Here is a 14,092-nt window from a genome sequence, read left to right as displayed (position 1 = left end):
GATCTTCCTTACAACAGAGTGCCGACTGATACATGTTGAGGATAGAGTTGAAATATTTTCATTTTGAAATCACCACAGAAAACCTGGTTTGGCATAGATTATCAACAGACACTAAATCTAAGGTGGTAGAGGTGAGGGGAGTTTGATAAGGAGCAGGATGTTTGTATGATCTCAAAGCATCTCTCCAGAGATGCATTTTCAGTTGAAGGGGAAAAAAGTAATTAGTTATTGGAGAAACTTGACAACACCTTGACTGGGTGATTAAAATTAACATCACTAGAGTCCTCTGGATATGATTTCCTGAGAAGGTCATAGGCCAGTTATTCTGGCCAAGGATACATTATCTAAATTTAATTATAAGATGAGAGACAAATCATAGTTGAGTGTGGGCATTCCAGGTATATAGATTACCATGAGCAAAGGGGCAAAGGTAGGAAAGTGTGTGTGTGTGTGTGTGTGTGTTGGGGATATTTTTAGAAAATTAAAGTAGTTTAGTTCAGTTACAGCAAAGAATCAGTAGAAGATGAGGTAAGGGAGGGAGGACTAAAATTATAAAGATAGGTTGGGACCATAATGTGGAGGATTTTGCATGTTGATTGAGAATTCTGTATTTGACTGAGTACTCACTATGGCCCAGTGCAGGACCAGGTGCCGGTACTACTGTGGTACAGAAGACAGACTTGGCCTCTGCACTCTCAGAGCTTACAGTCTTGGAGCTTTTGCTTAGGCTACCTTTTATTTCAAATGGGTTCTTGGTCCTAACTGTTCCAGGTTTTCTCTACTTGATTCCCCACTGTTAAGGGTATATGCAGCACTGATGGTACTTTCTCAGTATGATCAGCAGCACTTATAATGTATTTTATGTAATGTTTTTATGGAAACAGTGTGTGCAGAAATGTTGGTAGTTAGAAATTTAAATTTAAAAACATCTTCAAGAATTTAAAATCATCCCTAGAGTAGTCAAATTCATAGAGACAGAAAGTGGAACGGTGGTTGCCAGGAACTGTAGGGGAAGGGGAATGGGGCATTAGTGTTTAATGGTTAGGGAGTTTCCGTTTGGGAAGATGACAAAGTTCTGGAGATGGATTTGTGGTGATGGTTGCACAACAATGGTAATGCACTTAATGGCACAGAGTTGTACACTAAAAATGATAAATATTATGTTATGTATATTTTACCACAATTACAAAATAATTTAATCACAGCCAATCTTTCTATTAGTACTCACGAAGGAGCAATATCCAGGTGGTTGATGCTAAATCCAGAAGAACAAAAGCCTCCCAGGGTTGTTGATATGGTTAGGAATGCAACAGCCAAAGAGTAATCACAACCTATAAATCCAGCAGCTACCAGGAATACTGCAGGTCCAATCATTCCTGAAGTGAAAAGGTTACAAAAAGAAAAGAAGCCCCAGCATTAATATTTGCCTGCTCTACCTTAATATAGTATAAATCTGAGATTGGATATTACTGCCACCTACTGTACAAACATTGTATTGCCTAGGAGACTCAATTTAAATTAATAGTTTCATGAAAAAAATTTGTGGAAAACATATAGGCATAATGCAACCAATATAAAAGTAAAAGTAAAGTCTTATTATGCATTGCCATTAAATCTACATGTGACCAAGACTCAGCTAAAGTTCTACAATGTTATAGAAAAGAGCAAGAAGAGAATGATGAAAAATATGGTCCCAGAGAGAGGCAATAGCTGATACAGAGTGTGATTTAAAATTCAAAGAAAATAAACTAAATGATAAACTGTTAAATAAAGTTAGAAAAACACTCCAAATAGGTCTTAACAACTGCAAACAATACACATAGTTTATTACAGGCAGTTAAGCATGGAATACAAGTAACAGAAGAGGACTTATGAGTGGGCTGCCATTTTTTCTGTGTCTACAGCAGTACAATCCTATCTCTGTGAGAATAGAATTGTTGTATTTGTATATACTGAAACTGCAACTGAGAAACTTATTTTTAAGTTTCAACTGAATTACAATAGAGACATCTGCCTGGTGGCTACCATACTGAAGAGAGCAGGTCCACAGAAAGCCAAAAAAAGAGAAAGGCCCCCCTTTTTTAATCTAAAGAGATTTATTTCACTTAAAGATGTGGAATAACTTCTTGAGAGTTGAAGTAAGTAAGCAGTGAAACAGGACAGCAACTTTCAGTGGTAGGTGCCCAGAATGTTTACAGAATTATCCTACCTGGAATAATTCTATAAACAAATATACTACATGCATTAAAATATATTTTAATATGTGAACAAAATAAATGACTAATATTAGCATTTGTAGCTTGCTTTATACTGTAAACATAGTAAATAATTGTGAGCCCAAACAAAACCTGATTCACATCACTTACCTATAAGGCTAAAAAATTTTCGAACACATACGGTTGAAAAATTCCATTTTGCCCTTAAATGGTCAGCAGCTTGACCAGACATGATCATACATAACCAACAGCCAAAATAAGGCACTGCAGATAAAATTCCATTCTGGGAGGAATAAGAAGATACGGAATTAATTATGATGAGAGAAAGAACTAACACATACACATACATACATACACACACACGCACGCACGCACGCATTCACCACTCAAAAACAAAGTAAATCCATAGCAATAAACTTAATTTTTATATAGGTACTAGAGGCCCAATGCATGAAATTCGTGCAAGAGTAGGTCTTCCGTCCCCCGGCTTCCCTCTGGCACCCAGGACCCAGGCTTCCCTTCGGCTGCTGGTAGGCACCCGGGACCTGGGCTTCCCTCACAGCCCCGGCTTTGTCCGGAAGGTCATACGGAAGGATGTCTGGTCTAATTAGCATATTACCAGGTATTACTATAGATAGTAAATAAGTTTGGTCTATAGAAGGATTTTGGGATTCAGTTCAATGCAGTCCCTAAGATCCTGTCTCAAAGGGAACCAGGGCTCACTATAGTCCAATCTGCTCAAGGCAGTCTTGAATGTTATTTTGGGACTTGGGCAGTAGCTTCAGTGAGAGAAGATAAGTCTTTCTATTAGCCTATGGATTTTCCCCACTGAAGTTTTTGTCTTAAGTGTCATTTATTTTTATCTTAAAAATATTTTTATTATAAAATAAAACACATAAAGAAAACATATAAGTCAAATATATATCTCAACAAGTTATTCTTAAGTGAACACCATCTAGGTCAGGTGCCTGGTGCATTAGCACATACTTTGAGCAGAGGACAAAGGCTATGATTGAGAGACACTCTATCTTTTCCCTCTTGCTTTAAGTTACCACCTAAACAAAATGAAAACACCAGGAGATATGAAACAGAACTAATCATGGAAATGTGTTATTTTTTTAGGAAATTACTTGACAGCTTTTTAGGACATCACAAATTCTGTAAAATGAAGAACACACACTCAGAATAAGAGAAATTTTTCTTCCGTTCATTTTTCCTCAGCATAAGTCTGAGGTGCCAAGACCAAATGAAAAACAACAACACCAAAACACAAACACACACACACATACAAATGTTTTTATAGTCTAAGAGAGATGGATACACGTGTTAGTGTTTACAAACACAAAAAAGGCAGAAAGATATTTTATCAGCAATAATTAAATCTTATAATCCATTTAAGCATCATTCCTGGTGCAGACCAGAAAAATTTAATATTTTAAATTAAAGTGCTTAAGAAAATATTTCTTTCATCATAGTTTGGTTTTCTGTATTCAGATGCTGTATGCTTCCAGTTCTTCTATAACTGAAATTTAAAAAAAACAAAACAAAACATGTATCTTCGTTGATTTCAGAGAGGAAGGGAGAGTGAGAGAGAGATACAACCATCAATGGTGAGAGAGAATCATTGATGATTGGCTGCCTCCTGCATAGCTCCCACCAGGGATCAAGCCTGCAACCCAGGCATGTGCTCTTGAACTGGAATTGAACCTGGGACCCTTCAGTCTGCAGGCTGACGCTCTATCTACTGAGCCAAACCAGCTAGGGCTCTAACTGAAAATTTTTGTTTCTTTCTGGTATTATGCTGTGTAATTTCCTCTTTAAATTTTATTCCATTTAGACTTGTCCATAGTGGGATTAAAGCTATTGTTACTTGGGGAAGAATCCTAAAGATAAATAAGCTGTAGCAAGTAGAGAAATGAATTTTCAGATCTTGGTCTTGTTCCCTAATGGGATAAGGCTGATAATTCCACAGAGTTACTGAAGTTTTCCACTTAAAGCTCCAATTTTTTTTTCTAAAACTACAATGTTAAAAACTCCCAACAACCTAAAACTACTAAAATCTTCAACATTTATTCATTCCATGAGTATCTTCTATAGTTATTCAACTTTCTGTGCAAGGATAAAATTCCTTGTATTCATTTATTTTAAAAAATTGATCCCAAAATATTAATATCTAAAATAGGGTAATAGATATTGCCCCGGCTCTCACTGAGTTGTAAGAAATATGGACGCTAGAATTGAAAAAAACTAGGAAAAAAAGAAATGGTAGGATAACTAATGAAACTAAAATTACATGAAAAAGCAAGATTATAACAAGATCAAAAGCTTTACAATTTTTAATTAATGAGATTATAATTTTAAATACAAAGCTAGCCTTATCCTAAGGAAAGGCCATTTCATGAATGTAATAAATTGGTTTCTCAAGAAAAAAATCCATGTTAAAAAGAGGCTTTTAGGGGGTCAAATATATGATGACGGATGGAAACTAGGCTTTTGATGATGAGCTTACTATAGTGTATACAAATATCAAATTATAATATTGTATACCTGAAATTTATATAATGTTACTAATCAATGTTACCTCAATAAAAAAGCTTCTATTTAAGTAGAGAATTACTGTCAAACTCTATTCAAATTTTTAAAAAATTTGATTCAAAAAAGAAAATGTCTTTAAAAATATGAAATGCAAGATAAAAGATTCCTATTTTAAATTCTCTCATTATAGAACTTTAAAAATTCCATAAAAAATAAAGGCAGCCCTAGCTGATTTGGCTCAGTGGATACAGTGTCGGCCTGCAGACTGAGGGGTCCGGGGTTCGATTGCGGTCAAGGGCATGTACCTTGGTTGCAGACACATCCCCAGTAGGGGGTGTGCAGGAGGCAGCTGATCAATGTTTCTCTCTCATCGATGTTTCTAACTCTCTATCCCTCTCCCTTTCTCTCTGTAAAAAATCAATGAAATATATTTTTAAAAAAATAAAGGCAATTAAGTGCACAGCAGTAATTACTGGCTAGCTATTGATATTTCATTCTTTCCATAGTTCTCCCGGGAAAATCTCAAATACAAACCTCAGTGGAATAATATTTAGATCTGCATACACGTTTTTTGGTCCATCTCTTCCCACCCACCCACCCACCCACCTCCGCCTTCCCTTTCTGTTCCCTTCTTCCATGTCTCTGGATCTGTTTTGTTCAACTGTTTATTTTGTTCATTAGATTCCACAGATGAGTGAGATCATGTGATGCTTGTCTTTTTCTGACTGGCTTATTTCACTTAACAGAATACTCTTCAGGTCCCTCCATGCTGTCTCAAAATGTAAGAGACCCTTCTTTTTTACTGCTGCACAGTATTCCATGGTGTAAATGTACCACAGCTTGTTTATCCACTCATCTACTGATAGGCACATGGGCTGTTTTCAAATATTAGCTATTATAAATTGTGCTGCTATGAACATCAGAAAGAATATATGCTTCTTAAGTGATTTTACCACTTAGAAATTATCAATATGCCATTGTGGGATATCTTGGGTTGGCCTGCCCTGGGCCCCAACAAGGGCTATCTTTCACTTTGTGGCTGAGTGATATTCCATTATATGAATATACTACCTTTTGTTTATCTAATCACTAGCTGATGGACATTTGGGTTATTTCCACTTTTTGGTTAGTATGAGTAATGCTGTTACAAACATTTGTGTAAATGTATTTGTGTGGACCTATGTTTTCAATCCTCTTCGTATAAACTTAGGAATGGAATTACTGGGTCATATGATAACTTCGTTTACATTTTTTTTGAGGAACTGATGAACTCTTTTCCACAGTGGCTACACCATTTTACATTCCCACCAGTAGTGTATGAAGGTTTCATTTCCTCTACATCCTCAACACTTGTTATTTTCTGTTTGTTTTTAATTCTAATAGGTGTGAAGTGGTATATGGTTGTGGTTTTCATTGACATTTCCCTAATGGTTTATGATGCTGAGCATCTTTACATGGGCTTATTGGCCACTTGTATATCTTTGGAGAAATGTCCATTCAAATCATTGGCTCATTTAAAAAATGGTGTTTTCATTATTGAGTTGTAAGGGTTCTTTATATAATGCGGGTACTAGACCCTTATCAGATATGTGCCTTGCAAATATTTTCTCCCCTCCAGTGGGTTTGCATTCTTGATAGTGTCCTTTGATGCACAAAAGTTTTTAACTTTGATGAAGTACAACTTACCTAGTTTTTTACTTTGATTTCGGTGTTATATGTAAGAAACTTACCTAGTCCAAGGTCACAGAGATGTATACTTTCTAAGAGTTTTATCATTTTAACTCTTATGTTTGTCTTTAATTTATCTTAATTTTGAAAGCAAAAATGCCACCAATTTTCCTTACACACTGTGCCTCTTTCTCTTTAGGCTCTTCCTCAATCTCTTTAAAGACAAAATCCATCAATGTAAATAGAGATAACAGGAATTACCTCAACTGATGAGTTCAAAGGAACTGGCAGTTTCAGGAAGGTCCTTCTTATACAGCTTTACAACTAGAGCTTTTCCAATCCTAAATGATGCTGCAGAGTAGCCTCTGCACAAGAACCTTGCACTTTCCAACTCCTTGCTCAGCTGCCAGCAGTCCCGCTACCATCCTTTGTAGAAGTGAATGTTGTTGCCACTTTAAGTTTTAGAGTTTAAAGGAATTTGGAACATAGATCTGATATCCTGCAAGTTACTAGGGATTAGCAAGACTTTATGGTTACTGGGGTTCCAGCCAAAAGATACCATGAATCAAGAGTTTACACACACTGACTGAAAAAGAAAGAACAACTGTGAAGTAAAAAAGAGAAGTCTTTCAAATTTAGTAATTAGAGTAAAATGGAAGGTAAAAATAACTGAATTTCTCATGGATAAAAACAAATTCTGTGTGCAGTTCAAAATCTGTACTTTATATAAGAAGCATAGATTATATTTTCTTACCTCTTGAACATTGAACCTTAGGATCTCCTTCATATAAGTAGGCAATAATGTCAACAAGGTATAAAAAGTCCAGTTATAAGAAAAGTGTGCAACGACAATGGCCCAAAGTGGCAGGGATTTTAGCATGGGTATCCATGGCACTGACTTCTGTGAAGAAAGCTGAAAAAACAAACAACCAGGGGCATTTAGGATAAGCTACAGCTATGTTTAGATCTGTACCTTATTAGCCAAAATCCCATCTAGAACACATTATCAGCCTTGATTAGTAAATTACAGATTTTTAAACCAACTCTTTAAAAATATTATACAGTAATAAAGTCCATTTTTCAGATTAGAAGAAAAATTGAAATGTAATTAGAGTGATAATGTCAACTCCAAACATTCCTTTTGAATGGCAGAAGTCACCCACAGTTATGGAGATAAGAGGTCTGCAACCTCCCCATCCACCCCTATTGCTTGAAAAGTTAGAGACAAGAGGAAGGACAAGATCAGTCTAGAGATTTCAGAATTTAAAGGAATTTGGAACATAGATATATTTTATATGGCTTTGAAACCCACAAAGGAAATGAATCACACTTCTGTGTTGAAAGGTACATGTTTAAATGTATCTGATCTCTGGAAACTAAATATATTCTGAATAATGTACCCCCCCTTCCAGAAAAAGAAACTTTAGTATGAAATATGTAATAATTTTAAGATTCCTGCTGCATGTACTTGCATGTAGTGACAGTGATGTTTTAACTAATTAATTTATAAAATATATTTTTGTTGTTTTCAGAGAGGAAGGGAGAGGGAGAGAAAGGTAGAAACATCAATGATGAGAGAGAATCATTGATCGGCTGCCCCCTGTACACCCCCTATTGGGGATTGAGCCTGCACCCAGTCATGTGCCCTGACCGGGAATTGAACCATCCCCTCCTGGGCTATTTTAATTTTTTTTTTTAGAGAGAAAGAGAAGCATCGATCCGTTGCCTCCCATACATGCCCCAACCAGGGATCAAACCCACAACCTGACCAGGAACAGAACCCACCACCTTTTGGTGTACAGGAAGATGCTCCAACCAGCTGAGCCACACTGGCTGGAGCTTAACAGTATTATTTTAGAAGAATATATGGCTCTGATAATAGCATTTCAACAGTATTTAGGCATAATCTTGTTTGTACAAATGAAGCAAATTTAGCCATACTAGCGTACTTTCACGGCCTATACATATCAACTGAATTTTTGATAATCTGATGTTTTTGAGAAACACCCAACCAAGAACAGCTATAAGTGGAATGACATCAGCAAGATAGCCAAATAAGATGTCCTAGACCAGTGATGGAGAACCTATGACACGCGTGTCAGAGGTGACATGCAAACTCATTTTTTTGGTTGATTTCTCTTTGTTAAATGACATTTAAATATATAAAATAAATATCAAAAATATAAGTCTTTGTTTTACTATGGTTGAAAATATCAAAAAATTTCTACATGTGACATGGCACCAGAGTTAAGTTAGGGTTTTTCAAAATGCTGACACGCCAAGCTCAAAAGGTTCGCCATCACTGTCCTAGACTCATCTGGCATCCATCCATAGACAAAAGTGCCTTTGTGGGAGCTGTGGGATCCAGCTCCATTTGCCAAGGGACCTGGGAGGAGCCTCACACACCTGTGCATTGGGTAAAACAAATACCAATCATGGTCCCGGCCATGAACCCTAAAGGCAGTTATGAACCAGCTCCAGCCCCTTTTGGCTGAGGTCCGGGAGCCCGTGCAGAATATTGACTTAGACAATCAGCCACAGAGAAATCCTGCCATTTGCAACATGACTAGACCTTGAGGGCGTTATGCTAAGTGAAAAAATTAGAGAAAGAAAAATACTGTATGATATAACGCGTGTGGGATGGTAGTTGCCAGGGGCTGAGGGGGAAGTGTCGGTCAAAGAGTACAAATTTCTAATTATAAGATGAATAAGTTCTGGGAACCTAATGTACAGCATGGTGACGAAAGTTAATAATACCGTATTATATACTTGAAAGGTGCTAAGACAGATCTTAAATGTTCTCTCCACAAAAAGGAATGGTAATTATGTGAGGTTTGGAAAGAATAGGATATGCACATATTACAGCTTCGTGTTCATTTGTAAACTGGGTACAAAACAAAAGTCTTGTCTCCCAATAAGAATTATGAGATCAATTTACAGCATTTTCACATTATACATTATGTTTCAAGTTAAAGAGGATTTTTTTAAATGTTACTAAGAGAAACTATCCACGTATCCAGCAGACACTAAAAAAATCCTTCAAGGTTTTAAGGTCGTGCTGTCTAGTAGAATTTTCTACAACAATGGAAATGTTCTATATCTGCATTTCTCAGTGTGGCTATTAAGCCCTTGCATTTTGCCTAACACAACAGAGGAACCAAATTTTTAATTAAGTTAGTTTAAATAAGAATTTAATAGCCACATGGGCTTGTGACTACCGTAATGGATGACACAGGTTTAAGGTAAGACCTTAATGAAGTACAAAACAGCTTTTTCTGATATTCTAGATCTAGAAATTATTCTCTTGCTATTGATTCTGAAATATTACTGTTAGAGAAGACTTGTCAATCAAACAGTGTCCACACACACATTCTCTATGGCTTCATTAACCTTCATGTTGGCAAAAACATGAGAGCTCTACATTATTCTGAAATGCCACTGCTGATAAATGAAAATACACTGGGAAGGAAAATTTTAAATTGCTCACATCATCTTTCCAGCCAACATTTTGACAGCAAATTTTCTTTAGATACTTGAATGATAATGGAATTTCTGATGAAACAGTGAGGTCTGGACTCTTATATGGGGAATATAATTGCTAATTTGCTTTCTTGTCAGTTACATCTGAACACTGAGATAGTTGTACATAAGGGGCATGGCCACTGCCAGCGCATGGAAGTAGGAGGATACATAATCCCCTAAACAAAGAAATTCACTCGCTTGGTTCCCCTTGTGACTCTTGGTGCACTTGGCTCGTGACTCTTGTGATTCTTGGCTTCCTTATTTTGCCTGGATGGCCCACAGCCATGCGGACCCCACATGCAATGGACTGCAAGACGGCAGTGGGAAACACAAGCTAAACTACCTTGATGCTGGACTGGACCTGCTCCAACATGGAAAGGAAAGTCTGGACACTGGCTCTGCTTCCAGCTCTATTGAAATCCCAGCTACACTTCTATGACTGGACTAAAGGAAATGGGACTTTGGAAACCCAGGGATATAATTCCATAGAAATAAAGCTTTCTATTATGTCTCATCATCCCGTGTGAGTCTCAGAAAATTCCTTTTCTCGGGATATCACAAGAATCCTGCTCCCTGCAGTAACTGGGGGAAGACAAGGCACATACTGCTCTGATAACTACAAAAAAATTATTTGTCGTAAAATGTGTTTATTTTCTAGAATACATGAAGGGTAAGGCCATTCAACATATATTGAGTATCTTCTATGTGCAACTTCACAAAAAAACCACGTTTTCCTGTCAAATGCAAGTAACAACAAATTGATTTAGAAAAAGTTGCATGCAATAGATGCTCTTAATTTATAGCAACTAACTGTTCAAACCAAGGCCCCCATTTACTTAATGTTGCCAAATTGTATACTCTTTCTTAAAGGTATAAAGGCAAAAACAGTTATAAAACATGCTGTTCTCAAGAATTAAGTAAAGAAAAGAAAAAACCAATATGAGATCTCTAGGAAAGAAAACCTCTATGGGTGAAGTGGTAATGTCTGTTTATAATTTATTAAAGAGAGATCTTTAAAACAGAGATGTTGATGATCTTAAAGCACTCACAAGTATAGAGCTCACTAGTTATGAGCTGGCCTTGGGAGTTTACTTGTAGAGTTCCCCGAAGATTTTATTGTTCTTTTTGTAACAATTTCTAAATCAGAATTAGAACTATACATGCTGCCATAAATGTAAGATCTACCAACTGTAAGAATGAAATCACATTTCTGCCTGTAAGTATGGACTTTTTCTGAACTTAGTAAGTAAGAAAGCATCTAACTGGAACCTCGCCTATCTGGCTCAGGTCTTCTCTCCACACAGCTGTCAGTGTAAGTTCTCTAAAATGCAAGCCTCATTCCGTCACCAAGCTTACAAACAATTCATGGCATCCCGGTGCCTGCACGATAAAATCTGAGCTCCTCAGTGAGACATAGGGGACCCTCTGATCTGACTTCTGCCTACCTCCTATATCTTCTGCTGCTCTTTGCTTTTTACTTTTAGCCCTACCTAACTGCTGACTTCCTGAGATATTACCCTGTCTCCTGTGCCTTCGCTGCACCATATACTTGGCCTGGAATGCCTGCACATCTCTCACTTCCCCCAATCTGTCTGGCTGACTCCAATTTCCCTTTCTAGACTGATCATATAAAGCTTTTATTTGTGAGAAAGAAAAAAGCATCCCCAGGCTATTGTCACCTGAGCTTGCCTGCTTGTAACAACTAGGTCCTGGTGTTCAACCATCGAACTTGAACAAAGCCATTCTATAAACATGATGGAATGAGACAAAAACAAGACCACTCTATAATCATGTCTGAACACAGACAAAATAAGAATGCTATGAACCACAAAAAAGGAGCAAAAATCTCCTCTACTGGCTAACAGCTTTAGTCCACCTTCTAGAAAAAAATTAAGATAATTATAGAATTGCTACTGACACCAAAACAGTTCTTTAAATCCTCCCCAAAGTCAATGAATCCAAGTCTAAATTATAACAAGCTCCTAATTCTCACTGAGATGCCCTATGGTTCCTCATGATGTGCTTTCTCCCTCACTAAAACAAATCAAGAAACCCAATTCTGTTCCACTACAGGTATGTTCGTAATGATCTTTGGCCGGGGGGCACTGATACCAGAGGACTTATGACATGTCCCAGGCTGGCTGAGACGCCCTGCCTTCTGTTTCAAAGATTTCCTGTGCATCTGTCTGTTTTTTTTAAAAACATTACTTAATTAATTTATGTAATTGATTTTAGAGAGAGGAAGGGAGGGAGCGGGGGCAGAGGGAGAGAGGGAGGGAGAGAAACATCCACCAGTTGCCTCCTGCTTATGGGATCTAACTGTAACTTGGGTATGTGCCTTGACCAGGAATTGAACACGCCACCTTTTGGTGTACAGGACAATGCTCCAACCAACTGAGCCACACAGGCCAGAGCTTATGTGTCTATCTTATGGCACTGCATCATGCAGACTACATTATATTGAAATTCTGTTCATTCATGTCTGTCTCCCTCTGGAGATCACAGATCCCACAAGAACCATGTCTTGTTCATTTTCTTTCTCTTATCTTTTAAGCTCCCAGTACCTGACAAAGAAACTAGGACATTGTAAATTGTCAAAAAATGTTTAAAGGATGAATAAAGTACAGCAGATGATCTAGATCTCTTGGATCCAAGATTTAAAGGTGAAGTTTCACGAAACACATTATTTTATGACATTTCAACTATGATATCATCTGATTTAAGAATGCAGTTTGGGGTTCTATGAAACTTAATCCTTCTAACTCCTCTTGCTTCTGAATATTCTACTTTCTGAAACATATGAAAGAACAAATTAGCCGTAGGTTTGGATAATGGACAGATTTAGACACACATCAAGTAGAGAAAGCTTTGGAAAAAAATCTAAAACTAAAAAGTTTCATAAGTCCATGAAAATAATAATAGAAGCTCGCTGTTGCCCAGCAATGCTGAGAAAACGTGACAAACATATAAAGTTTTATGTGGCAAGACCTGTTAACATGGCATTAAATTCTTTTTATTGGTTTCTTCAAGGAAAAAAGTGGGTGATACATTTGATTAACATCATGAAGGACACTAAGATCTCAAAGTAACTTTCCTTATTACATTGCTGATTTCTTCTAATTTTTTGCTGACCTTTGGCAAAGAACAAGATATGCCATATTTTTCTAAAGTTCAGCAGTTTGTAGATATATTTGTAGCAAAATTTAAAAACTTAAAAGAAATGTAAATGAGTAAATGTTTAAATTCTACCTGCCTATACTTTCTAGAAACATTGAAAATATCAAAAAAAGAAAAAAAGAAAAGAAAATATCAATAATGGTAACTTATTGGGCAAAAGTTTCAAATGAATTATTTTATGTTCTTAAACTAATAAAGTGACTCTGAAGCCATTAATAAAGCTAAGAAAGGACTATATATATTTTAATTTTTCCTAATGATTTCAGATTATCTTTTATTCTCCCCAAAAGGCAAATATATATATTTTTAATCCTCACCCAAGGATATTTTCCATTAATTTTTAGAGAGAGTGGAAGAGAGAGGGAAAGACAGAGAAATATTGATGTGAGAGAAACCCATTGATTAGTTGCCTCCTGCATGCATCTTGACCAAGGCGGAGCCTATATTGAAGGTATATGCCCTTGACTAGAATTGAACTCAGGACCCTTCGGTCCACTAAGCCAACGCAACTAGGGCCAAATATTTTGTTTTCATGGCTTGAGTATTTCTTATATTAAATTATGACAGACTTTTATTTCTGACTTGCTACTGTGTTTGATTAAGTGATAGAAATCTAGCTTTAATAAGATGTTTTTTTCTAAAGATCTACTGTAGAGGGGCAAACAGGTATTTATATTAAATGTGCTATCATCATTAAATCACACTCATTTAAAATACAGATAAAAACATACTAGTTTTCTAACAGCTAACATTTAGAATCCTATTACTAAAAGCCTATGCGGTCGTGATGCCCTCACACCATAACGAGTGATCACCAGGAGGCTGCATGAGCATTGGGTGGGCGGGGGCTTGATGCTGCATGCACAGCACGGAGGCAGGTCCCTTGGCTCCGGCCTACCTCTTTGGAGCAATCCATCGAGGAGCCCCGGATGGGTGGGTGGGACCTACCTCTTTGAGGTGATCAATTGCGGGGC

At 37.0% G+C, this 14,092-nt stretch overlaps 1 protein-coding gene across 4 annotated transcripts in view; it reads right to left on the bottom strand.

Moving 5' to 3' along the window:
* The window catches only part of SLC17A5 (solute carrier family 17 member 5), an 83,795-nt gene that overhangs the window by 23,737 nt on the left and 45,966 nt on the right, over positions 1-14,092 (bottom strand). For all 4 annotated transcript variants that reach the window (XM_059701173.1, XM_059701174.1, XM_059701170.1 and 1 more), the window contains exons 7-9: positions 7,174-7,332; positions 2,367-2,499; positions 1,229-1,376 (exon numbers count right to left, since the gene is read on the bottom strand). In XM_059701173.1, the coding sequence (XP_059557156.1) occupies positions 1,229-1,376; positions 2,367-2,499; positions 7,174-7,332 (440 nt within the window). The remainder of the gene's footprint in view (positions 1-1,228; positions 1,377-2,366; positions 2,500-7,173; positions 7,333-14,092) is intronic.

This window comes from Myotis daubentonii, chromosome 6, assembly GCF_963259705.1.
Source record: "Myotis daubentonii chromosome 6, mMyoDau2.1, whole genome shotgun sequence".
Lineage (NCBI taxonomy): Eukaryota > Metazoa > Chordata > Mammalia > Chiroptera > Vespertilionidae > Myotis > Myotis daubentonii.
Note: the sequence above shows the minus strand (reverse complement) of the source record. Positions and strands in the feature narration are given on the sequence as shown.